The sequence below is a fragment of the Pagrus pagrus genome (genome assembly GCF_965226575.1).
Source record: "Pagrus pagrus genome assembly, chromosome: 24".
Classification (NCBI taxonomy): domain Eukaryota; kingdom Metazoa; phylum Chordata; class Actinopteri; order Spariformes; family Sparidae; genus Pagrus; species Pagrus pagrus.
The window spans coordinates 10,212,251-10,240,121 of NC_140206.1; the positions used below are offsets into that span (position 1 = coordinate 10,212,251).

Genomic DNA, 27,871 nt, shown 5'->3' on the forward strand with positions numbered 1-27,871 from the left:
CACAGAAATGAGGAGAGGGGTTTGATATTCTTCCTGATGGGCCCAGCAACAAGAAAAAGACTCGTTATTGTCAAATAAGATTTAAGAAGATTCAAACCAGATCTCAGACGGGTTAAAAAAAGAATCATGTTTATGATAAGAGATGTACAAAAACACTGAATTGCAAATTAAAAGAAAGGCACAATCATTTGGACAATTGCATAAGACCGGCTTCGTCACGTAATAAAAACAATTTTTGAAATGTTAAAACTTTAAAATTTATTTTCTACCTTTTAAATTCTACATTACCAGATACTAGGAAAAGACCTCACTTCACCATCAAGTGTTTGATTTTGTTGCTTTGATACCAAAGCTTCTCCCGAACAAAGGCTGGAAATTGTTCCGTCTTCTTTATGTCTAACTGAAGTGTTGGCACATACTTCTTGCACGAGACAGGTAGGCTTTGAAAATCTTCCTCAAGATGGCGGTGTTGCCTTTGAAAAAAATGAAAAACATCCTTTCAGTAAAAACAAGCTTATATGGACTTAGATGGCATCAAACCAGATGCATGCTTTATAGACTGGAACATTCAGCTCGCCTGTCTGGCTGCCTCTAGCAGGGCTGCTGCCTCCACCTGACCCATCTGTTGCACCATCTTGTAGAGCGCACCCTCTTTGTTTTGCAGCAGTATGGAGGGACAGTCCAACTCCTGGATTGCACCACTGTCCAGCACCTTAAAGCACAGGGTTTTTTGTCCGGTGTGAAATGGTTTGTATTCATATCTTAACCCTAAGATGTTGCACTGAGACAGAAGAGAGGACTCACCAGTATCCTGTCGCTGTCTATGATGGTGTTGAGGCGATGAGCGATGGTCAGAACAGTACATTCTCTGAACTTGTCCCGTATGGTTTTCTGGATCAGTTCATCTGTCCTGCAGGGACACAGAAACAACAACAATAAATGAGAATGATCCAATAGAATCCACTTGGAGAGGTCAGTGTATGCATGTGTATCTTGGTCGTGTGTCAGCAGTACCTGGGGTCCACGTTGGCTGTGGCCTCGTCGATGATGAGGATGCGGTTCTTCCTCAGGACGGCTCTGGCCAGACACACCAGCTGCCTCTGGCCCACGCTGAAGTTGGAGCCCGACTCGGCCAGAACCGTCTCCAACTTACCGGGCAGCTCCTCCACCACAGGCTTCAGCTGCACCTGCAGAACACATGGAGGCAGGGTCAGGGGGAGCCTGCAGAGTGTGTGTGTGTGGGCGACAGTGTGAGTGCTGATTGGTTACTAGCCTCGTCCAGCGCCTTCCACAGGTCTTCATCGACGTGCTGGCTGAAAGGGTCCAGGTTTTTCCTCACCGTGTCGGTGAACAGCACTGGATCCTGAGGAACATGGCTACACTTTAACACGGCACAATGACAAGATGGTCTGAGGTCATTAGTGGAGGTGGTCTCATGTTTACCTGTGGGATGATGGACATCTTCTGGCGCAGGTCATGGAGGCCGATCTCAGAGGTGAGAACGCCATCGATGTAGATCTTCCCCTGAGGCTCTGCCAGGCGGAACAGAGCCGAGACCAGAGAGCTTTTCCCAGCACCGGTCCGACCCACAATACCAACCTGACGCAGGAGAGACACGCAGACTCATTATTGTGCGAGTTGACAAGCAGGCTGTGGCTGTGTGCAGACCAACGCCTCTCACCTTCTCATGGGGTTGGAAGGTGGCGTTGATGTCTTTGAGCACCAGCGGCCCGTCATCGCTGTAGGAGAAGTTCACCTGGTTAAAGGTCACCAGGCCTTTATCCGGCCAATTAGGAGGGGGGCGCTTTTGTGTTTTCCAGGGCGCTTCACCCTTCAGCTCCGTATACTCCACCACCCGCTCCACCGACGTCATCTGAAGAGACGAGAGGTTCTTTCTCATTTCTGTTATTTGAGTCAACTGTGCGTGCAGACGTCACTCAGTTCTCACCATGTTCTCCACCTCGGCACTTTGCCTCACCGTCCACTGGAAGTTTCCCACCAGTGTCACGGCGTAGGTGAGCACCAGGCCCACCTCTCCAGCCTCCAGCCCTGACAAACACAGGGATAGAAAAATGTCGTTTCGGGGCATTTTGTCTTCAGTGAACTGAGGGAACTCTTCAGCAGGTCAGAACATGTATTTCACAGATTTTGCATGCAGCTCAGCAGTCTCACGGTTTTATCACATCTGGTCACATTCTTGCCATAGGGTGACTTATGTAATGGTTTGGGGGAAAGCTGTATATCACCTCGGTTATAAGCACGACACCTTTCCCCTTCTTACTGTATTCAAGCTGAAGAGACAACTGAACTGTTCAGTTGCTTTGCTGATGCTAGGTGCATCATTTCCACCTAATGATCAACCAGGAGTGATCTCCAATAATTGTTTTGAATTTTGCAATAAACCTGCTACTACTCCTGGAAATGTATGTAAAGTAATCCTTAAAAAGGCCTATCCCAGTCTAGCACCAAAACAAATTCATAGCGGTTGTTGAACCATTCAGAGTACAGACATGGTGTCGGGCTCTTCTGAAAGGTTATAGGCTGAATTTATTCTCCAAACAATTTATCCATTTTTCTTGCCTTTAATCTCTCTTTAATGCAAAAATAAGCCTGCAGCTGACCTGTAACTGGCCCGATTAGCTGGAAAACACAATGGGTCCACATCATATAGTCTTACATGTTAAAATCTAAAAACAATAATCACCGAAAATCAACACTTAACACTTGTTTTTCAAAGTGAGTATACAGGCTCCTGGGAAAAAATACCATTTGGAACCTAAAACTATCCCTGCCTGAGAGTAACAGGGGCGAAGACTCATAGATCTTTATTTCCTCACTGGCTACATGATGCATCAGTCATCTGGAGGCTGGCGTGTAAGTGGCTCAGGAGAGGAAAAGGTGAAAGTAGATAACTTGTCTACATGATCAATCATTGTCTGTTGTAGGCTCTAGGGCAGGCTTGGACGCTCCTATCTACTCAAATGAGCTGTCAATCAAAAGGCTGCCATCTCAGGATCTGTGGTGTAGAGGGATAATGGCGCCTGAAGTCTGAACAAATAGATTCTGCAAGGGGCTTTATGATCAATGCCATCAGTAGTGAGGTAAAGCAGATTGTTTGTAATTAACCGTGCAGTGTAACGAGACAACAAGACGACGGTTCAGACCGGAGTTAGCATGATTCATTATACTGAGGAGAGGTTATGGAAGGAGTCGTTCCTCACCGTCTCTCAGCAGGATGCAGCCAAACGATGCCAAGGTGATAAATACGGAGCAAATGCTGTCGATGCGAAGTGCAAACCAGCGGGAGGTCATCAGGAACAAAAACCACGCCTCTGACACGAGAGAGAAACATTCTTTACAAGTGAAGTCGACCTTTCCAAGCTTATTTATAGTAGATTTATAGATTAATGCAATGTTTGAAGTAAAGCAGCACCTGAGTGCAGGTCCTGATGAGCGTCAAAGGCCTTCTTTAACCTCTCCTCAGCTCTGAGGGCTCGGATCGTCCACAGACCCTGAAGAGACGAAGACAGGTGGGAGAACACTGGACTCCGAGCTGCAGGGAAGACAAGAGGTTGTGTAGCTTTTTAATAGCAAAAGTCATTCATCAGTTCTTTCCGGCATTTTAATGTGGAAACCCTTAAATCTTTCATGCACATCAGGAATGCAGGAACGCACTTGTAGACTCGAGGCGTTTGACATCTCGTGATGTACGGAGGTAGAAACGCCTCAAGTACAAGAAGATGAAAAGCAGAGGGACGACGGGGATGAGGATGAGCGGGATGACTGAGGCCGCCACGGCAACCACGCCAACGTTCTGCAAGAACAACTAAAACACAAAAAGCAGCTCAGTGTGAGGAGCTGAAGACGGATCTCAATTATGTGAGCGCAAGTTCAGTTCAGTCTTAATGACACTGTCAGAATTTCTCACTTGATAGAAGTCCACAAAGGTGATGGGTAACGACGAGTCCATCAGACCGATGTCTTTGGAGAACCTGTTGAGAACTCTTCCTACAAACAGGAGAAGTATTTTCACCAGGAGGTCTCTGCTTGATTCATACGTGTTAGCGACTCTCTAAAATGGGGCTCACCTATGGGGTTGACGTCAAAGAAGCGAACAGGCGTGCGGATGACGGCGTTGAACATGCTGTTGTGCAGAGTCTGAGCTGCTCTCACCAGCCCGTGAAAGATTATTAAACTCCGGGCAAAGCCGAACACCACGGCGGCTGCTGTCAAACCTGGAACGGCAGGACGACATCGGATCAGAACCTGCGATAATACTTCATATTTTACACATTTGTGGTGGTAAACATGAGATAAGAGGGCTTTACCTGCATAAATGCTGAGGTAAAATGTGAGATTGAACTCCTGATCTGAGCGAGTGGCATTAATTCCATGTTTAATGCTCACAGCACTGACTGTGCTGTTAAAATACTCCTCTCTGGCCCTGTGGGTTGACAAGATAAACACACCGGAGCAGTGAAAAACACCTGCACATAAAAGTTACAACAGCTACAGTGAATTTAATCCGTTTCCCCGTCAAACAATGGACTCACCAGTATACCAGCCACCAGTCCTGCAGAATATATGCAGCCTACGGATGGAAACAAAGTTCAATAAACAAACCTGTTCTTGGAGGTTTTTAAAGTATTTAACACCAGAATATGAAAAGACTTGAGGCAGTACCTGGAAAAGAAAAACTGACTTTTGTTGAATTGCACTTCACGGCTCCTTATCTTATAATGACTATAGAGAAATATCGTTAGGCTTCACAAAATGGATGTAGTGGAATGGTTCAGCAAATCACACACAAGATTAATTTATAGGCTCGACGTCTAAACTTGTTTTACCCCTCTGTGAGATGACTTAATTAAAGGATTAAAGCAGGAGTGGAGAGGATGGGAGGGAAGAGTAGGATCCAGACACATGAAGAAAAACAGGAAGAAGAGGAGGAAAAGAGGTGAAAGACGATGCTAACAAATTAAGTACATATCCAAGAATCGCTGTGGAAATTAGATGCCAAAGAGCCACGGCTTACCTCTGCCGCGACACTGAGCAGGAGTATAAACAGCAACACCGCAAGGTTACAGCCTGCAGTGAAGTACTTGAGGTAAATGTGGCCGCTCACGTTCCCTTCAACTCGTGTCTCCTCTGCCATGGTTCGAACCGGTTCAACCTGCAAAGCAATTAATTGCTGATCAACATTTTCACACTGCTGGCTACAATGTCATGAGCTGAGGAAACAGGTCCTCAAATCAACTACAGTCAGGGATGTAGTCTACACCAAAACATCATCTTAAAGTAACCGAGACAGTGGTCAAATAATCCTGAAGATTAGATTTATTTTGAAAATGTGCCTACAGGAACCTGCTCGGTCCTGTTGCTCTCGGGTGGAGGCAGGAGGCTGCTGTGGGAACAGTGGGAGCTGGTGCTCCTCTGGCTGCGTAACGACAGTCGGTCGGGGTCGGCTGATCGAGACAATCGACCCTGCTCCTCGTCGCTTCTCAGAAGGGACACGATGTCGAGGCCCGAGTGCTGCAGCTCGTTGTACGTACCCTGGGACATGACGTGACCCTGGGAGACACAAACGGGGGAAAATAACATCGATGCAGTGTCTACAATAGAAATAAATCTCCTCCTATATCAATAATTCTGCTAAGTTTTAGAAGCTTAATTGAAATATTGTTTATTGTGGCGGCACTGACCTCCTTGAGGACCAGAATCTGGTCGGCCGCCCTCAGATGCTGCAGCTGGTGGGTGACCAGGATACGACACTTGTTCTTCAACAGGCCGCAGATGCACCTGAAAGATGCAGTAAGTGGTAGAAGTAAGACGATTAGTCGGTATGAAGTACATGTTGTATAGACTCCGGGATGACGCGACAATTTGAACAGAAATGAGAGTTACTCACTGTTCGAAAAGATGCTTCCCAACCTCAGCGTCTACAGCACTCAGAGGGTCGTCCAGGAGGTAGATGTCTGCGTCCTGATACACAGCCCTGACAAAACACACACACACTTTAGTGGAGTGTAGCAGTGCGAGAGATTAAACCGCGCGTCTTCCGTGTGACGCAAACATGATGGCGATCGCCGTGCGCTGACCTGGCCAGGTTGACGCGAGCTTTCTGTCCCCCGCTGAGCGTGGCCCCTCTGTCCCCGATCAGCGTCAGGTCTCCGTCAGGGAGCAGCTCCATGTCCTGCGTTTAAAGACAGCGGAGGGCTTCTACAAATACTACATATCGCCAGTGTTTAAGAAGGCGGTTCTGTTAACTGGAGCTAAATAAAAAAGGTGTTTTTTAGGTGTCATCAGTGTGTTCCCAGGTCTTGGGGTGAAAATAGATCTAGAAGGAATGATAACTTGCCTCAGGGTCACACAAAAACATGTTTTGTGAAGCCACGTTGACCTTTGACAACCAGAATCATAAATCAGTCCAAGTGGATGTTTGTGCCAAATTTGAAGAAATGCCTTTATACCCTCCATCCCTTTTTGTTTAGTTCACTTGTTCCTTCTCGACCGCTTCATTTTATCTGTTTCTTTCTCTCGCTCTGTTCACGTCTCAATTGCCATCTTCGTTTCCTCTTTCCTGTCATGTTTCCCTTCTTCCTCCCTAGTTTACTCTCTCTCTACCCTGGTATAATGGCCGTGACGCCCATGCAGTCTCTCCAACGAATAAAAAAAACATTTCAGAAGATCTCTCTTTAGCTCGTCAACTTCTCGTCTTACTCGTGGACGAGAATGCTCCTGCGTCCCCCTCAACAAACCTGGCCACCAGAGGCTGTGCCTGCTAAGGTTTGATACCTCACCTTCTTCAGAGCGCAGGCCTTGACGACCCGCTCATACTTCTGGGTGTTCAGCTCTCTCCCAAACAGGATGTTACTGCGGATGGTTCCGGGGAACACCCAGGGCTGCTGGGCAGAATAGGTTAGCTGACCTTTGACTTTCAGCGTCCCCGTGTCGTGAGGCAGCTCTCCCAAGATGGCGCTCAACAGGGATGACTGTTGGGAACATGGGTGGGGGTGGACATGTGAGCGGTCTAAAAAGTGACAGTGTATGTAACTTCAGGCGCGACGGGTGTTTGTTCTGTTGGCGCTGTTTATTTAAGCAGGCTGTTTGCCGTCATAACCCGAACCAGTCACCCGTTAGCGTGAAGCTATGCAAGTTTATACAAGCGCACTGACCTTTCCAGCCCCCACTGGGCCAATAACTGTCAGGAGCTGGTGTGACTTCACCGCCACGGAGACGTTCTGCAGAGATGGAGCGTCCAAACTCTACAGCAAACAAAAAAACACTCAAGCATTTCAGCATTTTCACGTCCTGTGCACCACTGTGACGCATCACCTTCAGGTTACAACATTCACCTTATCCCAGTAGCAGGTCAGCTTCTCCATCTCAACGGCGTTTTCGGTCTTTTCCTCCAGCGGCAGCCCCGAGTTTCGACTCTCCACGTCTAACAGCAGGAGGAAGTTCTGGAAAGAGGTTAATCAACACACATGCATGTTACACTGTGAACCATAAACACAAAACCCACACAGTGAGATGTTTGCATTAGCAATGCTTAAATCTTGTAATTCTCGCTAACATTAACCCTCGAAACGTCTTGCATATAAGTATTTCGACATTCTCTACCTGGAAGGTCGTTGAACAGTCAGGTTGTGTAATAATGTGTAACTGAACATTCAAAAGGCACTGCACTAAATCCTGCAGATAAAAAGTTTACAATGTCAGTAAAGTTTCTGTCAACTGTGAGCCATTCTTATCTCTGGTGTTAAGTTATTCAGGTTTATAGTGATTGAGTTATTGTAAAAGGATCTCTAAGGTCGAGTACAAATGAAGGCTGCTGGAGAGGAAATGTACAATACTTGTGAACACTGAGACATAGACGGGTGACAGATTTAGACTGAAGCAAATCATATTTTCCGGAGGACGGAGGGTCGTGTCCCTCCTGACTCCCCGGGGATTTACGCCTATGGGTTTAATTATAAATACAGCTGTGTCTGTCCCTGTCAAATGTCCCTTAGTCAAACACTGCATTGCTGACAGACTGGATACAACAGGGTGATTGTGAGGTCTGCAGTCCAAACAATGATTAAATTGATTAAAACTGACCGGGACATTAATGGTACCCGTTAGTCCTGCTAAAGTAAGACTAAGTCATTTTATAAAATAGATGTAGCACAATGGACTCAAATGTAGATGAGTTTTTTAAACCCATGTGTTTTAAGAAATGACAAATGTACCTTGTATCCTATAAGAAAGCTTGAGCAGTGAGGTTTTGGAAGAGCGCAAGTAAGAGAAAAAAATTTTCTGATAAAATCTTGAAATACAAAATAACTGCGATAGTTAATTTAACATGCGAGACAGGTGGAAGTACCTTCACCCTGCGAATGCTGACGACGGTCTCTGACAACTTCTCCACGGCCAGCGGGAAGTACAAGGTGACTGTGAGCTTGATCGTCCCGTAGAGGGAAACCGTGACAAACACAGTGCTGGCAGTGATGGTGTTGCCCAGGAGAACGTAGATGGTGAAGGTAACGAAGACGATGATCTTGCTGCTGGCGAAGAAGGAGGCCATGTTGAGTCCTCGGAGGTAGGAGCTCTTCAATATCTGACGGATTTCTTTCCTGGGAATGGGACACACCATACGGAGAAGAGTGAGCTTGATGACGTCAAGTTCCTGGAGGTTTTTAATTCTGTAATGGTGCAACATGTTCTTCAGCATAACATAATGACATTGGGTTTTGGCTTGCTGGACGTCTTAACTGGATGTCTAGATGAAATAACAATGGAAAAAACTTCATCCAGTCAAGGACCAAGCAGGAAGTCCCTTAACAAGCTGAAAGGTAACTGCCGGAGATAACAGTTTAAGTGCCTAAATGATTTATTACATTTACTCGTGAACATGTGCGTTAGAGTTGGTGGTGTTACGAAACATAGTAGCATGGAAGTTGCATTAAAGCCATGAATCACCTCTTTGTGTGCATGTATGCATGAGAATGCAAAGGCTTCTGTCTGTAATTAAATGTTCAGCTGTGTTGTACACAATGTTCCTCCCTGATTTTAACAGACCTTAGTTTCCTCACACTGCCCCACAAAGCCAACGTGCAGTAACTACAGTTTCCTAAAATGGAGTTCAAGTTCAATCTTCCTCTAAAAGTTACTGCGGTTAGCCTTTGTAGGTCAGCACGGTGCATACCACTGTCTTAGGGCCTGCAGGCGGCAAATGACAAAGTCCACACTGTTTAGAGAAGTGAATGAGCCGTGAGGAAGATTCAGCTTTGATTCGCTTTCGAGATAACAAGAAGACCTTTATCCTGGAAAACTGCTGGGAAACAACACTGAAAAACAGCAGTAAAAGTCTGCTCAACAAATACGCCACTTTACCATAAATCAACATGCATTGTGGCTGTAGCTCAGGAGGTGTGAATGGCTGAATCTGACAAGTGTTATAAAGTGGCTTTGAGCGGTCAGTAGACTGGAAAAGCGCTATAGAAATGCAAGTCCATTTACCATTACATCGTATTGGGATACATGTTACTTCAGGTCCATGACTTCTGTGGGAGAAATGTGTTTGATCCTCCCTCATAAGAATGTTTGATATGGTTATCGACTGTCCGTCACAACTGGCGTACTTGTTTCAGCAGACTCTGGGTGTCTGCAGGTACAGATAACGATCCTCGGAGAGACTCCAGACTCTCTGAATAACAGTGAGCTAATGGAGGACATCGACCAAGAATATATTCAGGTAATTACAACTGAGGCTCTTCCACTTTGTCATTCTATTCATCAAATTGAACATTGACAAGACGCAACATGTTTTTTCCACGTCAACGTCCAAATAGTTTCTTAGAAAGGAGTTAATGTGTAAATGAGCATGTCGAAGATTCCAGGGAAAACAATATCAGATGAAGTATTAACTAAAGGGCAAAGAGTATAAAGGATTATCATTAACGAAGAAGAGAAAATGATAGAAAAGTTCAGCAAAAAAATAAACACACGAGCCGCTCTGTGAGACCACCCAACTAGTTTTTACCAGAATCTCTGCCTCGCGGTTGTGTACCTATGCAATACATCCATGCCTGTCCAGACTCATAGCATTTGAAGGAATTTAATAAGCGTAGCTCTTGGCGAAATGGAGGTTATCGCTATATTGACATGTTTGATTCCTGAGAGACGTCTTCATTTAGAGACTATTTTGACAGAGTTTTGACAGGAGTACAGAGGACTGAGTGAGAGCTTAGAGAGCTGCTACACAACAACAATCACCTGAGGCTCAATATCAGCAAAACATATGAGTTTATTGTAAAACTACATTGCTTCAAATATTGATGCTTCTACAAGAAGCTGCTCACGCTAATCCCACAACACAGAAGATCCAGGTAACTTTATAACAAGGAGGTCCAGCTTTTTTGGCTTCATACGCCACCGAGCAGTTTTCATAGGAATGAACAGCCTGTTCATTCCTATGAAAACTGCTCAGTGGCTTTGAAGTTGGGGCCCTGTTCAGAACAGGGCCCCAACTTCAAAGCTGTATCCAGATATTACCACTAGCTGCATGGCTAAATGAGCTAACTAGCTAATGGCAGCTACAGTTAGCAGCGATTAGTGGTTACGCTGGTGATATGCTGCCCCCGTTTCCTTTGTGAGTTCGGTGGGAGGTGGCCAAGTATTTTTATTGGTTGGTAGAGACAAAGGGACGGGGCCAATCTATCACCGAAACATGCGGCTCCCAGTAAAGGTGAATACCCTATATAGCTCCATTGTAACCCTGCAAAAACAAAGACACATTTGTCTAATCGTTACAAAAAGATATTAGTTTCATCCTTACCGTCTGACTTCAGTGACCAGAGCTGAGAAGGGCTTCTCCCAGGCGTACATCTTGATGATCCTGATGCCAGACACCACTTCGCTCATGATGCGGATTCTGTTGTCAGTGAGAGCTGCCGTTTTGCTCCTGCAAAAAGAAAAGCTATATATAAATATGATCCTATATTTCCAGTTAGGGAAAAACGCAGTATTTAGATTTTACACGTGGTCAGATAAAAAAAAAAAAAAGCACACTTTCCCTACCTGAAGATGCCGAAGAGCTTTCCAAACCAGGTCTGTGTAGGCAGCATGAGGGCAATGGCCGCCACACCTGCCAGACACGAGGGGCCGATCTCGTACCAGAGGACAGCGATGATCACCAGGGCTTGAAGAGGTCCCACCCACAGGTAGTGCAGATTGTGTGTGATCTATAGAGACAAAAGGACATTCATGAGCACAGTTCCAACAATCCTGAACACACAAAAAAACCCTGTATAAGCCTGTAGAGCAACAAACATACATCAAGTGTGAGAGCAGTTATTGTTTGCCAATACCTACTGAACTTTAATCATCTACAGAAACGTACAAAAATTACTTTGTGTCACCGCACCTCATCGAAACGATTGACATCATTTGAAAGGAGGTTCACTATTTGTCCGGTGGTTGTTCGGCCCATGGATTCGCTGCTGAGACCAAGAGCCTGACGAGAGAAATGCGGCCTTTACTGGAAGAGTTCGTAACAGTGGCGACGGCCTGTACGTCTGCTGAATCTTTACTGACCTTCCTGTATATCACGTGACAAACGGCCACTCTAATCTTCATGCCTATCCTCAGTATTCGGTAGTAGTAGAGATGTTGGAGGATGGTCAGCCCAAAGGCGGACAGGGACATAGCAGCAGCGTAAATGTACACCGTGACAAGACTCCTGTGGTCGTCCGGGTCATAATTCTCAAAGTACTGGATTATTTTCCACAGAAAAAGTGGTTGGATGACTTTAATTACCTCCTGTGTGACAAAGAGTGATGAAAAACACGTGGGTTAGATGTTTTTCCAGCCATCACAAAACATTTTAACAACGGCAGCTTATTCACAATTCTGACAAAAAAACCCTACCAGTGTCAATACAAACAGTCCAGCGCCTGCGTAGGACGTCCCGTAGCACCGAACAAGAGCTCTGGTGAGATTAGGCTTGCGGAGTTCCTTTGTAGCCTTACGAACTTCACGGTCCCAAAATCTGCAACAACAAACATGCAACAGCATGTTGATTCTGTACCGGAAGATAAGAAGTGTCAAATCAGATGAGCCAGTAGTCTCATTAGTACTGCTGTACCTCTGTAGTTCCTCCCCCAGTGTTTCAGAGCGATCCTCTGCAAGAACTCTGTACATGTCACTTTCCTCCAGCCTCTTCTTTTGGCCGAGGTGCAGCAGCGGGGTCAACCAGCTGAAACACACGGTTAAGACAGCCAAGCAGAACGTGAACATACAGATTAATTCAGCCTGAATGAAGCTTTTGTTGGAAACACAACTTTTGTGGAGGTTCAAAGAATTGTACTGGTTCACTGGTGGACTCGGCAGGGGTGCCCTTTTCATGCCTTTCGCCCCCCCGTCCCTCAAACATTGAGTCCTCAACAGCGCCGGTCTATCAGACAGGCAAGATCAATGCAGCAAAGACACGTATGTAATTTCTGCTACGAGGGGTCCCTCATTCACAATGAAAACAAAAGCTAGAATTAGTATGGGATCATGGGAGTTGTTGTCTTCCTTGTTAGGCAACCACATCACTAATTAAATTCCCTCTGCGTGAGTGAGAAATGTTAACAGACAAGGTTATTTAACAGGGTATTTTTACATTTTCTTTCACAACGGACTCTCTCCTTGCAGTTACAGTTACAGACACACTGTTATGTCACTGGGTTCAAACATTTGAAACATTTAAGATTAAGTACACAACGTAACAAAATACACAACGAAGGTCAAAGTTGTTTTTAGACATTTTAAAGCAGAAACGTTACATATTATATCTTTAGGGTCTAAAACGTCTGGTGCTGCAACTGACTGGACGGGTTTTGTTGCCTTATATCAATAACACTGTATGTTCCTGTTTAACGTGTAATCTTTTACGACTGTGGACCATGGTGTGGAATAAAGTACGTGGAAATGGTGTAAAACATATACAATCTGGCACCAGCTATGCAGTGGGATAACTTCACCTGACTGTCATACAGCTAATATTTAACAAGGACCACTTCTACTGCATCCGTCTGCAGACACTCGAGGGAGCCCTGAAATGTTTAAAACAACTGCGACCCACGAACATCGACTGTGGGAAATTAAATAGTTTTGAATTCAGTAATCAATGTACGGTAGAGAACATGTCAGGATGTGAGAGGAGGGGTTTGTTAGTATTTCAACAGGTCAGAAAGTCTTGAATTCTTCGGATAACTAGCAACTCTCTACCTCAACAAGCAGAACATCCTTTACACTACACAACTAAACTCTCACTCAACCTGAAATCACCTGTGCAAACAATTATGATTTAATCACCTGCTTGAGTAACACTGTGAGCCATCGTACGAGGAGCGCTGTGTGGTTTTGGAGACGAGTTTTTATATTGACAGTATCAATGAGGTAATAATACAGATATTTACTATTTCCATAGCTGAATAAACAAGCTGTTCTCAGAGGAAAGTAAGGTCCCCACAACACTGTTTGAAGCTAGAGAGGTGGCAGGGTCCGCCACATATAAACAAAATGAAACAGTAGGACACTGTGCTGTCCTTTAAGGTCAGTTTGTTTATTCAGTCGTGAAAACAAAAAGAGTTTATTTAGTATGTTAAGGCATAAAAAAACAATAATAATTAAAAGAAATCAGTCAATGTCTCCTTATGATTAATACAGTTGCTCACTGCTGGCTAAACTCCAAACTGACTCCTTGAAGTTACTTTGTTGAGTCACACTGACAGCAGATGCCTCGGGCTAATCAAACATTATGTCAGACAAACATTGCACACCTACTCAGTGATTACTGGCATTTCTTTCGAGGGAAACTGGTTTGCATGCGAATTGGAAAAAGTGTTTTTAAAGTTTAACCCAGTTTTTCCAAGTTGAAGTTGCACCGAAATACTGATTGACGCACCGAAAACACAGTTTACTTGCACATCACACTGTCACCATCCAGGTCACTTTGTTCCTCGCTGCTCATTCAAACACCTCACCTCACTAACGGATGAGACACCGTCATGATAAACCCACTCACCATAGAAAGACCCTGGATAGACAGCCGGCACTTGCCAGAGGATTACGTCTGCCGTCTTCTTCTGTCATCGCCGCAGTCATCTTGGCATCTACTCAGGCTGGATAAGCGACAGGAGTCGGCACTGCACGCCCAGACGCAATTTTACGCGCTACATGTGGAGTTACCTAACGTTATTACGCACAGACCGGACTGCTCCACACTGCTGCAGCGTCTTGGGGTTGGCGCTGAGCCGTCTTCAGGTGCCGCTGATTGTGTCGTAATTGCCAGCAAACCCAACAGAAACAAAGAGACGCGAGAGCGGGAAGTTCAGATGTTGCATTTACACAGTGGAGGACTTCATGTTTAACCACTTTAATTAGGCTAGTTGTTTGATTCATTTCATTATTGACAGGCTACACGTTTGTGTTTTAAGTGCGCCTTTAGGTACTTTGACACGTTTACTTCATTAATTAAATAATCACGTTGTCAAGGTGGCTCTAAGGCCAACTAGTATTATCACTACTACTGTAACACTACTTATTTTAAGGGAAGCCTACTATAACAGCTCTTACTATTAAAAGTAACAGTAATACCGTAAAGGTAGTAATAGCAGTGGCATTTATAATCGGTATAATTAGCAATCAGCGCATATTTAAGCCAATATTTATTTAGTCTGATGTTATTTTGCTCTATAAATTCAGTGCAGCCATCGACTATTGTTACTGTACGTTAAGCGGGTTTCCATCACTTGATTTCCAGCAGCCAGCACTGTGAAAACTACACAACTACACAAAAAGTTACTGGCTCAACAGGATTTGCAACCGCACGTAGTGCGCGAAGCTCCCGTGTACGAGCAGCACCTGAAGGCGGCAGCTCCGCAACATAACACGCCCGTCTTGAAAGCGGCCGTCACGTGCAATAGCCGCAGAGTTCAAGAGTGCGGGCACGTGGAGTGCGGCCAAGTCCGGATTCAAACAACGTAATTGTCCAAAACAAACAGCTGTAAACTCACAATCACATGTACAGTCTAGACTGATCAGTGGGTCAGGCTGCCCACTGCGCATGCTCCCTGCACACTGACCGGCTATTAAAAGCACAAGCAGGACACTGTGCAGAGGTTCATTTGGAAATTAACTTTATTTGAAGACCAACTCTTTGAGCTAATTATCAGAATAATGCAGCTTCTATGCGATAGCACTACTTTAATTCACACACATGATTTTGTGCTGGTTCCTCCTGTAAAAACATTCTGAAGATGCTTATTGAATGAGATCATACTTCAGAGAGGCAACTCCAATGATGTCACTCAGTAACCAGGTTGCATTGTGGGTAATGTAGGCACCAGGTTTTGGAAAAGAGGAAGAATGTGTGGAGTACAAAAGGTGATATGTCTGGTGCTGCTGTATCCATTTTGATCATTTGTTTTTAAACAACCTATGATGAGTCCAACAGTGTTACACGAGTACGATGAGACCAGCGGACTGCTTTTCAATAAACCTGCCGCCTACAGTACCCACAATGCAACTTAGCCACTGAGTGACATCACTGGAAGCAGTTTATAAGATTACATGCAGCTTCCTCTGGAGCCATAAAGGCTTTATGCTACATTTTTTACATATGCAGTAGTACTCCCCAAGACCTATACACACACTTTGATTTGTAAACTTGGGGGAGTTTATAGTTTAGTCTTTAGTACATGAGATAAGTGGCAATCCGGACATACTGGCTGTGATGTTGTATTATGTCAGTTAGGTCCTTGTCTAAAACCTGTGTGTGAAATAAAGATAAATTGAGTTGAATCGTACTGAAAACTGACTTGTCTACAAGTAACAGATCGTGGCATCATGTCATACAATATACATTAATTTACCTTTTTATTCAGGGTCCATGTGTAGTTCCTCAGCGCCACCAATAGAGGGAACTGAGAGTCCATTTGTAAATGTTAATTCTCTGACAGCAGCTGTAATTTTGTCTTTAAATGTGCTTGTATTGTTTCCATTTTGTATTCCTTCTTCTTTTAGTTTTATATACTTGTACTAATTATTTATTCCACCTTTTTTTACTTATCTGTATTTATTTCTGTCATTTTCCTGCTTCAACAACTAAATTTGCCCGCTCGACAGGGTAATCCTTTTTTTGATTCAGGTGGCACAAGGACGGAAATAAGTACAATTGAAAATAATTATTTGTATATAAAATGACTTCTCTTCCTCTGAGAACAGCTTCTGTATTTAGTTATGGAAAGAATAAACATTTCTGAGTTTATATTATTACCTCTTTAATATTTTATACATCAACATTCTGAGTTTGAACGTCTTCTCCAACACTACATACTGCCCTTCTAAGTTTACCTGAAGTTATCGACACTGACCAAGCTGTGCTCTGGAGTGCAAGCATTCCTCATATCTGTTTCTACTGGCTGTCCATCTGCATGTCAGCAGTCACTGCTGCATCTTGGGGCCCAGCTGCTGCTGTGTCACATCTTGTTTACACCAGGGACCAAGGCTATGTTTGACCTAGTTGTTGAAAAAGCCTGAGAGGCACAGTCAAAAGCACACTTCACATTACAGACATGTGGAAGACAGAAGCCATTTTGTAGCAGAAAGGAAGTGACATTTGTAAGAATTAAGGTGTACTGAACATAATAAGCGATCATCAGTAGCTGCTAAAATAACAGATACTGCTGAAAGGTGAGGTCGGGTCCGTCTGGGTGATGAGCTACTGCACTTTCATGGTTTTGTAAAGAAATGATGGTTTCATGGGAAAGACTTCTTTATTCAAAAGTCTTTTTTCTGAGTCGCACCCACCTCTCTCTCTCTCACACACACACACACACACAATGTTGTACATCAATAATTATGAGGAACAATACCAACATGAGTTCCTTAGCCTTTACCCCAACCATTACAACATTACGCTGATCTTAAAACCAAGTTGTAGTCTTGAAACAGTCCTTTGAAGGTCTGTCCCAAAGAGAGTACTGGCCAACAGCTTAACAGTAGTTGCAGAGGTACAACAGTGTCTTTTAATTCTGATGTGGAGCCGTTTCCATTCACTTAGAAGAGAAGATGTGTGGAGTCTCAGCAAAGTAGAAGTGACCCATTTATCCTCCCAGCTGTGTGAAGTCCAACCTTCAACAACCAACACATAACAGGCAGTAAGGCAGCTACTGTCACTGGCTGCCAGAGTCCGGAGGCACATCCTCATTCTGTGGTAAACTGAGCAGTTCTTGGATCCTCTGCATGTCCTTATGGATTTCCTCCGGCTGAGAGTTCACGTTCAGATCTCCAATCAACCCGTCCGTCAGCTGCAGACGGGCCGTCCTGAGGACGTGAAAGAAGGGAGAGCGACTGGTGAACAAAACATCAGCTCGATCCTACATGTCGATACATTTTTTGAATATATCTCACCATTCTGCGAGTCTGAGCTCATAGAGTTCCCTGCGCTCTCTCCTCCTCCTCTCCTCGACAGCTTCTCCTGTCAGAGACTGCATGCTGATGATCAAAGCACCCGTGGGAATCCTGAGCACAAGTTAGTTTATCTTATTAGAAATATTACAAACATATTTAGGAGGACGTTGGATCGCTCTTTAGAGCGTATATTACGCTGACTGAGAAGTGCTGAACAAAATTCAATACTTGGCTTCATCTCATTGTGTAAGGGTAACAATATCAGGGTACTAACACAACACAGCGGAAACTGGGTATGTAATGTTCCTGAAGCACTGGGAATTCTTCGATGTCATAATCTGTTTTGTAATGAGCCTAGCTGTCACACTCAGGTTCTGTCAAACTTTAATTGCAGAAACCTTCCAAGCTGTCTGTTATGTTGCACCATTGTAACAAATTAGTGTCCAATTTCCTCTCAGCTGTCTCCTACAAATCCATGCCCCTCTCGCTCTCTCGCTTTAAACTTCCAGTCGCACCTCCGCCACGTGCCCGGACGAGAGGCCGATTGCGGGGTGAGATCTGGAGCGTGATGTACTTTCCGATTAGCTGCCTGCTTTCATTTCGTCCCCTTCTGCCCCGACTGCACCTGGCATAGCTGGGGCAGGGGCTGTTTGCACACATCAAATGCTCCAGGTGGCTGGTCCCTCAGGCAGACAGTGAGAGGGAGAGGAGGAGGAGGAGGAAATGCCAGTAGGGAGCCAACAGGAGAACAGACCAAGGCTGAGCCAACACGGAGCCGATGATCACAGACACAATCCAAACCAGCCCCTCCAGTCTGTTACACCATCAAACACCTCTCACTCAATCTCCATTATACGATCAAATTCAAATGTGCTCTTGGCTCCGTGCACTCGGCTGAAAGTGGCCAGGGGAACGAGAGAAAAGTGGGACAGAGAGAGACGAGAGGGTTGAGGAGAGAGAGGAGGGAAGCATAAGTCCAGATCAGAGCGTGGTAGATGGGGATGAGAGGCTGGAATAACAGAGATGGTCAAAATGGAGAGGGGCAGCTGCTGCCTTGGCCTGTCTCCTTGCTCTAGTACCCAAAACATGGCCCTCTGCAGTGCACATGAGTCCCTCTGGCACTGTCAACAGAGGTGGGTGTGGGGGTGGGAGGGGGTTCAGCTGGGCGACAGAGGGTTGCTGGGAGGAGCGCAGCTGGCTGCCAGAGTGCTCACTGCTCTCAAGCACACACGCATGAACATGGACACACACACACACACGAGCAAATATGCATGTTAAAAAAACAAACAAAAAAAACAAAAACAGCAGCCTCCGTGGATGAAACTGATGAGATTCACGTTAGTTGGTGTAAAACGTTGATGTGCTGGACTGTCAGGGTGAGAAACTGATGTGAATAAACACTTGTGGGAACAGAGGCCAAACTTACCCCAACACTGCTCCGATGACTGACCCCGCCAACAGCCCTCCCAGGCCCAGGTTCAGTCTGAAAAGGCCTCCAGTCACAGCTGCTCACACACACAGACAGACAGACAGACAGACAGACATACAGACACCAGAGACTTTTATCATCATTATTCATTACTCACTGTGCTGGCATGTATGTGTATGTGTTAAAACTATTTGTCATCAGGTTAACGAGGATTATAAAACCTCTACTATTATTGTCAGCACCAAAACACAATCATCATTTCTGCACAATATAAACTCACATTTTCTGGGCAGTAAACTTCTGGAGTACATTTTTTTTTTTTTCAAATCAATTTTTATAGGCATTTCCTGGCCTTTATTTAGACAGCTGCAGCACAGGGATGACAGGAAATGAAGGGGGGAGAGAGATGGTGGAATGACATGCATCTCGGCCTGATATGAACTGGGCACGTTGCTGTTCATGGCCTTAACCTCTAAGCGACCCAGTTATGTGGCGCTGTTATGCTTGGTCAAGACAAATATTAGAGGGATCGTTTGGTGTCAATGTTGACATAATCATCCACATTAAAAAAGGTTACAGAAGCAACACTTTCACATCTTCTTGCTATTCTGCTTTGAACCTGTTGTTGACTTCGTGTAGAACAACTCCCAGATGGAAAGGTGTCGAAATGTGTGAATGTGAAGCCTTGTTGTGACACAGCAAGCAGCCTCAGTTGGCTTTCCCTGGATAAATAAAGGTTTAAAAAATATGTTTAATCAGGCCCCACTGAAGCCCATGTGACTCACCTCCAGCTGCAGCGTAGTGGCTGATGCTATACTTGTCTCGGTAAACAGAGAGCCCTGTGCTGACAGAACTAGAGAGGAAAGGTAACACGCGAGGGAAACACAGTTAGACTGAAACAAAGTTTAATACCTTCATGGTAAATTTTATACGTTAGTTTGCTTACTTGAACAAGGTGACAAAAGCAGCCACTCTCCAGCTCCACCTCCATCCATACCTCACAAAACCACGGATTGCTGCGTTATGGGCCGAGCGCTGATTTAGACACAGAGGACATTATTAAACATATGTTATTGTCACAAATTTGCCCCAAATCCTCAACAACAGGCTCAATGACATTCACCCACTCACCACTGCATCCACTCGGGTGCTGTAGATTTCCGCCTGGCTTGTTTGGATGTACCTCTGCCTTGCATGGCGAGCTGCCGGCAGGCCTCCGTAGATCATGCCTGCCACTGCAGCAACGAAACCGCTCTTTATCACATTGGTCAGCTCCTCTGGGTACGTGTGTGTCGTACTACAGGGAGACAAAGATGCTTTCTTTTGAGACCCAATCATCATTGCATTTTCAAAAAAAAAAAAAGACAATACAATTCAATACATTCAAGGCTTGAGTCTTGTACTGTAATAGCTGTACCTTGTACTTTTCTCTGACCCAGTTTATTTACTAGTGTGCACATAATGGGTTCTGACATCACTAATTGCATTTCTAGAAGAGGTGAGACTCACAAGACAACAAGACTGGGCTGTATTCTGGTCTACTGAGGTATCTCTCTGCATGACCTTTAAAACGGAGAATCTAGAAATAAGCTTGTGCTCTTTGTTTATAACATGTTGACACCTCATTTACTACTTTTTACTAGCACTAGAGAGATAGAAGATAGATTCCTTGATCAATCATTTGGTCAATTACACATGCCTAAGTATGTGACAGTTGTGTTGGCGGAGGGCATAACTTGAACAAAAATGAAAAATCTGCCTCAAACTAAAACAAAACAGTGAGTAATACATTTACTGTTGCTAAATTAATAGTTACAGCTCTGGGTTTGTCATTGTCCACATCTGCAGTATAAAAAGCATCCCTACACCAAACAAAACAGTTCTCCTTTCTGCACGAAAGGTTTCTAAACAGTGTTCACACGATTTAGGATATACGAGGGAGAAGAAATACCAACTCTTTCTCAAAGAGGTCCTTGATGCGGTCCCATCCTGTGTCTGGGAATTCTGGCCTGCCCATGTTGCTTGGCATGGCGCTGGGAGAGGGGATGGGTGCAGGAGCAGGACTGGTGGAGGAGGAGGAGGAGGAAGAGGAGGGCATCTGTGCAGGCTGGGCAGCAGCCACATCAGCTGCGTGGACCCTGGGGAGCACGAAGCAGAAGGAAGGAGGCCTGGCGCTCTGGATGAAGCCCTGCAGTAGGCCGGTGCTCAACGCGCCCCGAGGGGCTGAGTCCGCCTGACGTCTCTGCAGGGCGAGGCCCGTTCTGGGCTGCTCTGGATGCATCACGCTTCAACTGGCATTAGGCTGCAGAAACACATGGCCATGGGTTGGGATGTTGCACTCACTGCCTCGACTTAGGCTCCGTCCTCAAAATAAATAGCCTAAAGGCAAATGAAATCCTGGCAGGGCTACATAGACTGTCCAGCTCAGCAGCTGTTAAATGGTGCAGTCCTATCAAAACACACTGGGCACACAAGCAGACTTTCTGGAAAAAGATTTCTGTCTTGGCTTTAAAATGCACCGTTGAGCTTTCAATGCACTGCTGGGACCCTCAGGTCCTCAGAGTAGGGTGTGTTGGCTGGTCCAGGATCAGAGATAAATACACAAGGTCACTTAGTCTTTATTAATTTGTAATTTGAAAAATGTATAAGACTGATATAAATTATTGACTGATAACTATTTAAGGATTTGAATTAAGCAGGACTGTTTCATTAATATTTGAAGATATCCTGATGTATGCCCTTAGGTGTTCATGATGATCATGCTAGCATTGTTTTATTTTTATTTATTTTTTTACAGTGTTTGGGCTCTTTTAACTTGAAAATGGGCATTTTTAATACCAGTGTACTGTAATAAATAATGAAAAAGTCACCTGTAGCCCTGCTAATGTCTAATAAATGTGTCCTGCACTGCGTCAATTCACCTGTCGACTTCTCCTCAATCAGCTTGATGCAGTACACCTGTGTCAGGTCACAGTTGACAGGACAGGTAGCTAACTAAGCTAAACTCTCACCACGTTTAATTCTCTGTGACAATAACACCTCATTTCTCTACATTGTACTTGCTAATGAAACGTGGGATCATGGTTTGAATTACAGTCTGTCTACGCACTTTGGCTGACAGTAAACAACAGGACAGAAGTGTGTATCATGTCTGTCCGACAATGGGAGCATTAGCATTAACACTTAGCATGCTATCTGTTAGCCGGTCAAATCACAGGGAAACAGCAGCTTACCAGCGAGCGGAGCTGAATGAGTCATCAGTGAACAGTTTCTTGAACAAAGCACCGCACCCTTCGTTAATGCATTTTAACTGTAGTTACTTTCAATATTTCTGTTTTCCATTGTTGCCCTTCTCATGCCTGTTTCTCAGCGGTGACTTTCTGACAGCCGACCGGTGTTCTGACCTTTGACCTCAGCCGGAGCATGGAGAAAACAGCGCCGCCTGTCGGTGGAGGACCGAGCATACCACTGCATGTGCCTGGCTGTAGTAAAGAGCTTTGCCATAGAGAAATCATTACATCATAAAAATACTTTTGTATACTTTTATAAACTCTCTCTCTCTCTCTATATATATATATATATATATATATACTGTTATCTTACAATAATGTGTAAATAAATACTTTTTCTTTGGCTTATTACAGATGTTAAATTGTAAAACGCTCAAACAAAGTAATCAAAGAGAAAAAACTCAACTCTAGGATGATTTAAGAACCGTTTATTGGCATTAGAAAAAATGCTGCACAAGCTGCGACAACAACCTGGATGTCACACGTTGAGGCACATGATCACAGCTTTTTGGTCAAATCATCAAACTAAAGGACCATCTTTAGCACAGTTCTTAACAACACTGTAAAAAAAAACAACAACTAGGTGAGAATCGGCTTGTTTACAGTACAATGTGAATACTACAACATATTCAACATTCTCCTGTATCAACTATACATCATCATCAAAAAGTAAAAACAATTAACATGAGTGTTTCTTGGAAACTCCACACATAAAAGTAAAACTAATTACTCTAAAGTGATTATTGCTTCATGTTGGCACTTAGTGTGGAATTAAATGTTGACTGTGAATAATTTGTGTTTTTTGTGTTATTTAAACTGTGGCACAATCATAGATATGTTGTTGTGATGAAACATGTTTAAGGTCTGCTGGAGTTTGTTCAGCTGCCCAGTAGAGGGCAGTGTTGCAAAGCTGATGCCCTGTTTAAGTTTGAACCAGCCTATTAAATTCAATATTAGTGCTGCTCTGATGGCACTTTCCCCCATCAATTGATTCCATTTATTTAATATTAACCATTAAATATGTTACATTATGGCATCTGCAAATGTAATTATTATTGCTGGAACCTTTATGGATATTTAAGCAGCTTTTGAAATTCAACATCATGATCTGCAGCGCTGTAATTCAAGTATTTATAGATGTGCAATATTGTCTTGATTCTGGTGAATGGTCCGCAGTAAAACATTAAAAGGTCAGAGGTTCAATTCAGCTTTTTCTTGAGCAAGGCACTGAACTTCTCCCACTCAGTCTCAGGTTGACAAAACAAATTGAAAACATTAAAATAAATTCCAACAGAGGACAGATTTTCATCTGAAGTCTTAACACTGCATGTTCAAGCGCAACTCCAGCCTTTTAGTGTAACACTCCAGAAATGTTGGTGGACTCATAAGAGACAGATTAAAAAAATAACGGTCAAAACTGAAGTACCAGAGTCCGAAATATTCAGACTTTTAGTCATTTGTATGTGTCAAAGGCTGAAAACACTGGATCCTACACTTCCCATAACACAACTTGGTAAATGGATGACTTCCTGCCATTTCTTTCAAACCCCACACCCCCAGTTTTTATGCAGCTTACGTGGACGATACTTTGCTGGTGAGTTTAGATAGAAGCCATAAAAAAAGGAGTTATCTTTAAAAGCAAATCAATGAATTGAACCAGAAAGTGATGCAGAATTGGCACCTGGTGGCACCCGAAGGTGTGGCAGCATTCACAGTCAACACACTAAACTAAAAAGAAGCTACGTGCCCTGCAAGTCCTGTAAGACACACTGTTCAATATTGCTTGTGAGGAAATCAAATGTTGTTGTGCAGTGATTACATTCATTATCAGGAATTTTACCTTCACTACAGCTGCCCTGGAACCTCATTTATAAAACTAAATGTTTGCATACGTACAAATGAGGATTTATAAATGAGGGCCCTGGTCTTGCAGAGTCTCTTATAGCTCTGTTTTGCTGGCTCTGTGAACAATCTGGTTGTAGCTGTTCTTTAGTTTGGGTTTGTAGGTGAGAAGGCGGCTAAACTCAGTGAGGAGTCTCTCCCAGTAGCAGGAAACATCTTGCATCCGCAGGTGGTCGAGGATGAAGTCCTTACCCCTGTGTGGACGGGAAACTGAAAGTCAGACTCACTTGCACAAACACATTAAAATTCAAACTTATAATGTGATCTGTTACCTTGTGGCAATCTCCTGTGCGATGGCGTCATTCTCTTTGACGAACTGTAGTAGCTCCCTGAGGACACACAACATGTAAAGACATATAAACATGCATGATATTTACTCAGGACTTGTGACCCTTTTAAAGGCTCTAAACAGCAAAATTGTGTTAAAAGGTAAGTAAAATGAAAGGAAACTGGCACCATGTTCGTATTTAGAGCCACAAAATATGGGACGAGGGGATAGGAATCCATATAAATAGCTGCTACGTTTGATTCATCCCTGCTGACTCACCTCAGTGACAGAGGAAACTGGCTTTGAATTTTAATGAGTAAAAACAGGTCAAAACGGAGAATCAAATGACTTGAAATGGAGTCTGGTGGCTTTGGCGCAAGCGCGAACAAAAGGGATCTTGTTCCTTAACAGAAAGGTCTACCTCTGTTGGGATCTGAAAATCTAATTTACTGTGGGCTGGGCTCGCTGACATCTGTACTCTTAGGTTCTGATTCTTACATTTATTGCCCAATATTCTGAGGGCAATAAGTCTGAAACCTTCGGAGGTAAACCTAATCAGTGAAATTAGAAACATGCTGTGTTACCTGACATCGGAGAGATCCTGCTTGACTGGGATGTAGTGCACCCAGGGCTTGAGCTGAGGGTAAAAAAACTCCTGCCATTCATCGCCCACGTGAAACACCAGGGAGCCACAGAGAAAGAGGTGTTTGAAGCGGAAACTGGCAGCTACACCGCGGAAGTTGAATAAATATCTGCAATGATATAAACACATGTCTGGTAAAACTGCTCTAAAATTATGGGTTTATCATTTTGTTCTTGAAAAGAATTGAGCTTACTTGTACTTGCAGTGATCGACAAGTGGGATTTCTTTGGCCGGGGGTCTCCCTAGTGTGTCCTGAAACAGAAAGAAAAAAGATAGATGTAATTGTAATCAAACCTCAACCAATCATTACAGAAGGCAGTGTAAAATAAAAGGCACAGTATGACTATATTTCTATCATTCTGGTGTGGTTTCGGTGTCACCAACCCTCTCAGACTTCCAGGCCTGGTTCTTTGTGTACTCTGCATCCACTAGGTCAGGAGCTTCTCTCGACAGAAGAATCAGGGGGTCGCGTTCTGGACTGGTTCTGTCAAAGAAACACGGATGAGAACGAGAGAAAGCAGCTCAGAAACTAGATATAAAAGGAGATCTGGGTCACAGATTGAGCTACATTTAATTAGGGATACTGACAGAAGATGAAAAGTTGGAAAACGGGGCACAGTTTGACATGCGAGTAAGCTACAAGATGATCATCCCTACAGTGGCTGGCTGACACGGCAAATAAGTAGTCACCTCATTGTCTTAACATTAAAAAATTATATGTGACTGACCTGGAGCCTCGAAAGAATCCTCTGGACTCCTTCTTCTTCCATGGCCACTGTGCTGCAGACCTGCCACAACACATTTTATGGATAAGTCACTGAAATTAAAATATATTCAATTTATCAGAGAAGAAAGACGTAACTGTGTTACGAGTGGGATTTTTTCCTTAAAAGTTCTACTTTAGGTTTATAATTTCAGCAACAGTAAATACACACTAATCGATCTTTGATGTGAGCTTACTTTTTAAGATCATCCCTCATCAGATCCCATCGTCCCAGTCCAGTGGGGTATATAGGCCACACAGCAGGCCCACCCTCCCAAAACGTCCATGCAGGGTACATGATGTCCTGGTAGTCTGCCGTCTGCTCAAATCACACACACAAATGTCAAAAACACTTTTAGTGTATTTAATAAACATCCATGTGCGTTTTTAATCGCGTGTGAAACTAATGACTAGAGCCTGACCTTACTGAAAGAGAAGACCGGCAGCGTCGGCTGCACCCAGCTGGGGACTTGAGGGTAATCCCTGACATTTACAACCATCTCCAAGTCGGGTAACCTGCCGATCACCTCCAGGATGAAATGCTCCACCCCACTGCACCTGAAAACAGGAAACAGATTAAGATTGTGAGTGAGTATGCGCGTGTGAATAATTTGCAGAAGTCTTCTCAGCAGCCGTGACACAGCTGAATATACAAACCATGACGGGAACAGGACTCTACAAATGTGTTTCTCTGTATTCATAAGTTGTTTTAGATGATCAAATGAGAGATCAGCGCCTCGTAACATGCTGTTCAAACCCCATTACTTAATGATATTTCCTCTTTCATCAAGTCTCTTCCTTTAAAAGACCCAAGGAGAGGTGGTGAGGAAAGGGAATGAGAAGAGGGGGTACTCGGTTTCAGTCTGTTTTGGGAGTAAATTTGTAATAAAATATACAGTACTTTCTCCTCACCTGGCAGGAAACATGCAGTTGTGCTCCCTGTACAACTTGTGTCCAATGATCTGGTAATGGGTGCCCACCCCTCTTTCAAGAGTCGAAGCCATGACATCTTCGGAGATTTTCCCTCTAAAGGGCTGCAAGTCATGTTGTAGGACACTGAGGCAGAAGAGCAAGAGAGAGAAATGAGTCAAACCTTCACAGTGGTTAATGCAGCAATATCTGTTTATCTGATGGGTATGATAATCACACATTCACCTTAGATGGCAGCTGCAGTTGGCAGCGTTGCATGGGGTGTAGCTTTTAACAGCATCAGAAATCTGGTCTTTAAATGTCTTCCACTGATTCCCTACAAATGATGGAAAATAGTGTCAGAACAGATATACAGAATATAATCTCCCAATGGGATCATGAGACTGATACATCCACTGTAAATAGAGGGTCAGTGTCTGCAATGAGGCGGTCCTAAACAAGACTACTAGCTCAGCAAGGACCTCAAGTATCCTGCACATTACAGATCATGTCTTTTGTTAACATCTCATGACTTTAAAGCTATAAACGCAGCATGAACTACACTCTGTGGTGAGTAACTCCATGACAGAAATACGCTGAACCACTTGTGGCGTCACTCCAACAACATCTGTCAGTGCTAACTAGCCTTTTAGCAAACCTGTGTCCAAAACCACACCCAGCCTCAGTTAGAGCCGATTTAAAGCCGTACATTACAATGTCGCTGTGAGCTACAGTGCTAACTTTCAACCGCCATTCACACAAACCTTTAAGTTAGCGCTGTTAGCTCAGTTGGGTTAGCTCCTCGGCTAGCTAGCTAAGCTCGCGAAGTGATGAATGACTCCAGCACCAAAAGTTACCTCGAGGAGCTACAGCGACGCGACACGCAGCGAAGTCACGCTGCCACTTTGAAAATGGTTTAATGTGCCGTATTTGTTTCAAAATACCTTACCTGACGCAGACACCAAACATAAACAACACACTTGCAGCAGTATTAAAAACCTCCACGGACAAAAACGCTCCATTTTTCTCTCCATCCTCCAGCTTCGTCTGAGAGAACGAGGTGATCTGCGATCTGCTACTTCTGGCTGGAGGCGGCCATTACGGTAATGCGCAGCACGATATTCATTTATAGGTTAGTATACCGTAACACTTAGAAGATTAGCCCAAATTGGCATTAAAGGGATATTCCTCACAAAATCTGTCTCTTTATATTCACACTCAC

General features: G+C 44.1%; 3 protein-coding genes across 3 annotated transcripts; all 3 read right to left on the reverse strand.

Annotated features, from left to right (window-relative positions):
* Positions 1-106: 106 nt before the first annotated feature.
* LOC311253557 (ATP-binding cassette sub-family C member 4-like) lies at positions 107-14,279 on the reverse strand. Its single transcript, XM_084347605.1, has 31 exons — positions 14,057-14,279; positions 12,131-12,241; positions 11,914-12,034; positions 11,581-11,805; positions 11,411-11,500; positions 11,065-11,228; positions 10,823-10,948; positions 8,369-8,618; positions 7,356-7,463; positions 7,176-7,265; positions 6,801-6,992; positions 6,099-6,193; positions 5,909-5,995; positions 5,703-5,799; positions 5,359-5,571; positions 5,036-5,173; positions 4,554-4,591; positions 4,329-4,444; positions 4,089-4,235; positions 3,929-4,008; positions 3,676-3,826; positions 3,434-3,553; positions 3,222-3,332; positions 1,949-2,049; positions 1,682-1,873; positions 1,444-1,599; positions 1,274-1,363; positions 1,015-1,187; positions 805-910; positions 578-712; positions 107-473 (listed from the first exon to the last, which is right to left on the reverse strand). The coding sequence occupies exons 1-31, from the start codon at positions 14,134-14,136 to the stop codon at positions 456-458; spliced, it is 3,921 nt and encodes a 1,306-aa protein (XP_084203731.1). The 5' UTR covers positions 14,137-14,279; the 3' UTR covers positions 107-455.
* A 2,510-nt stretch (positions 14,280-16,789) lies between these two features.
* On the reverse strand, positions 16,790-22,307 carry timmdc1 (translocase of inner mitochondrial membrane domain containing 1). Its single transcript, XM_084346685.1, has 8 exons — positions 22,108-22,307; positions 20,830-21,176; positions 20,006-20,171; positions 19,821-19,909; positions 19,660-19,727; positions 18,872-18,950; positions 17,446-17,556; positions 16,790-17,358 (listed from the first exon to the last, which is right to left on the reverse strand). Exons 2-8 carry the CDS (start codon positions 21,153-21,155, stop codon positions 17,208-17,210), a joined length of 990 nt encoding a protein of 329 aa, XP_084202811.1. The 5' UTR covers positions 21,156-21,176; positions 22,108-22,307; the 3' UTR covers positions 16,790-17,207.
* Positions 22,308-22,573: 266 nt separating this feature from the next.
* On the reverse strand, positions 22,574-27,732 carry poglut1 (protein O-glucosyltransferase 1). Its single transcript, XM_084347279.1, has 11 exons — positions 27,599-27,732; positions 26,896-26,986; positions 26,653-26,796; positions 26,163-26,298; positions 25,938-26,059; positions 25,706-25,765; positions 25,362-25,461; positions 25,171-25,229; positions 24,919-25,086; positions 24,339-24,395; positions 22,574-24,260 (listed from the first exon to the last, which is right to left on the reverse strand). Exons 1-11 carry the CDS (start codon positions 27,681-27,683, stop codon positions 24,104-24,106), a joined length of 1,179 nt encoding a protein of 392 aa, XP_084203405.1. The 5' UTR covers positions 27,684-27,732; the 3' UTR covers positions 22,574-24,103.
* Positions 27,733-27,871: the final 139 nt, after the last annotated feature.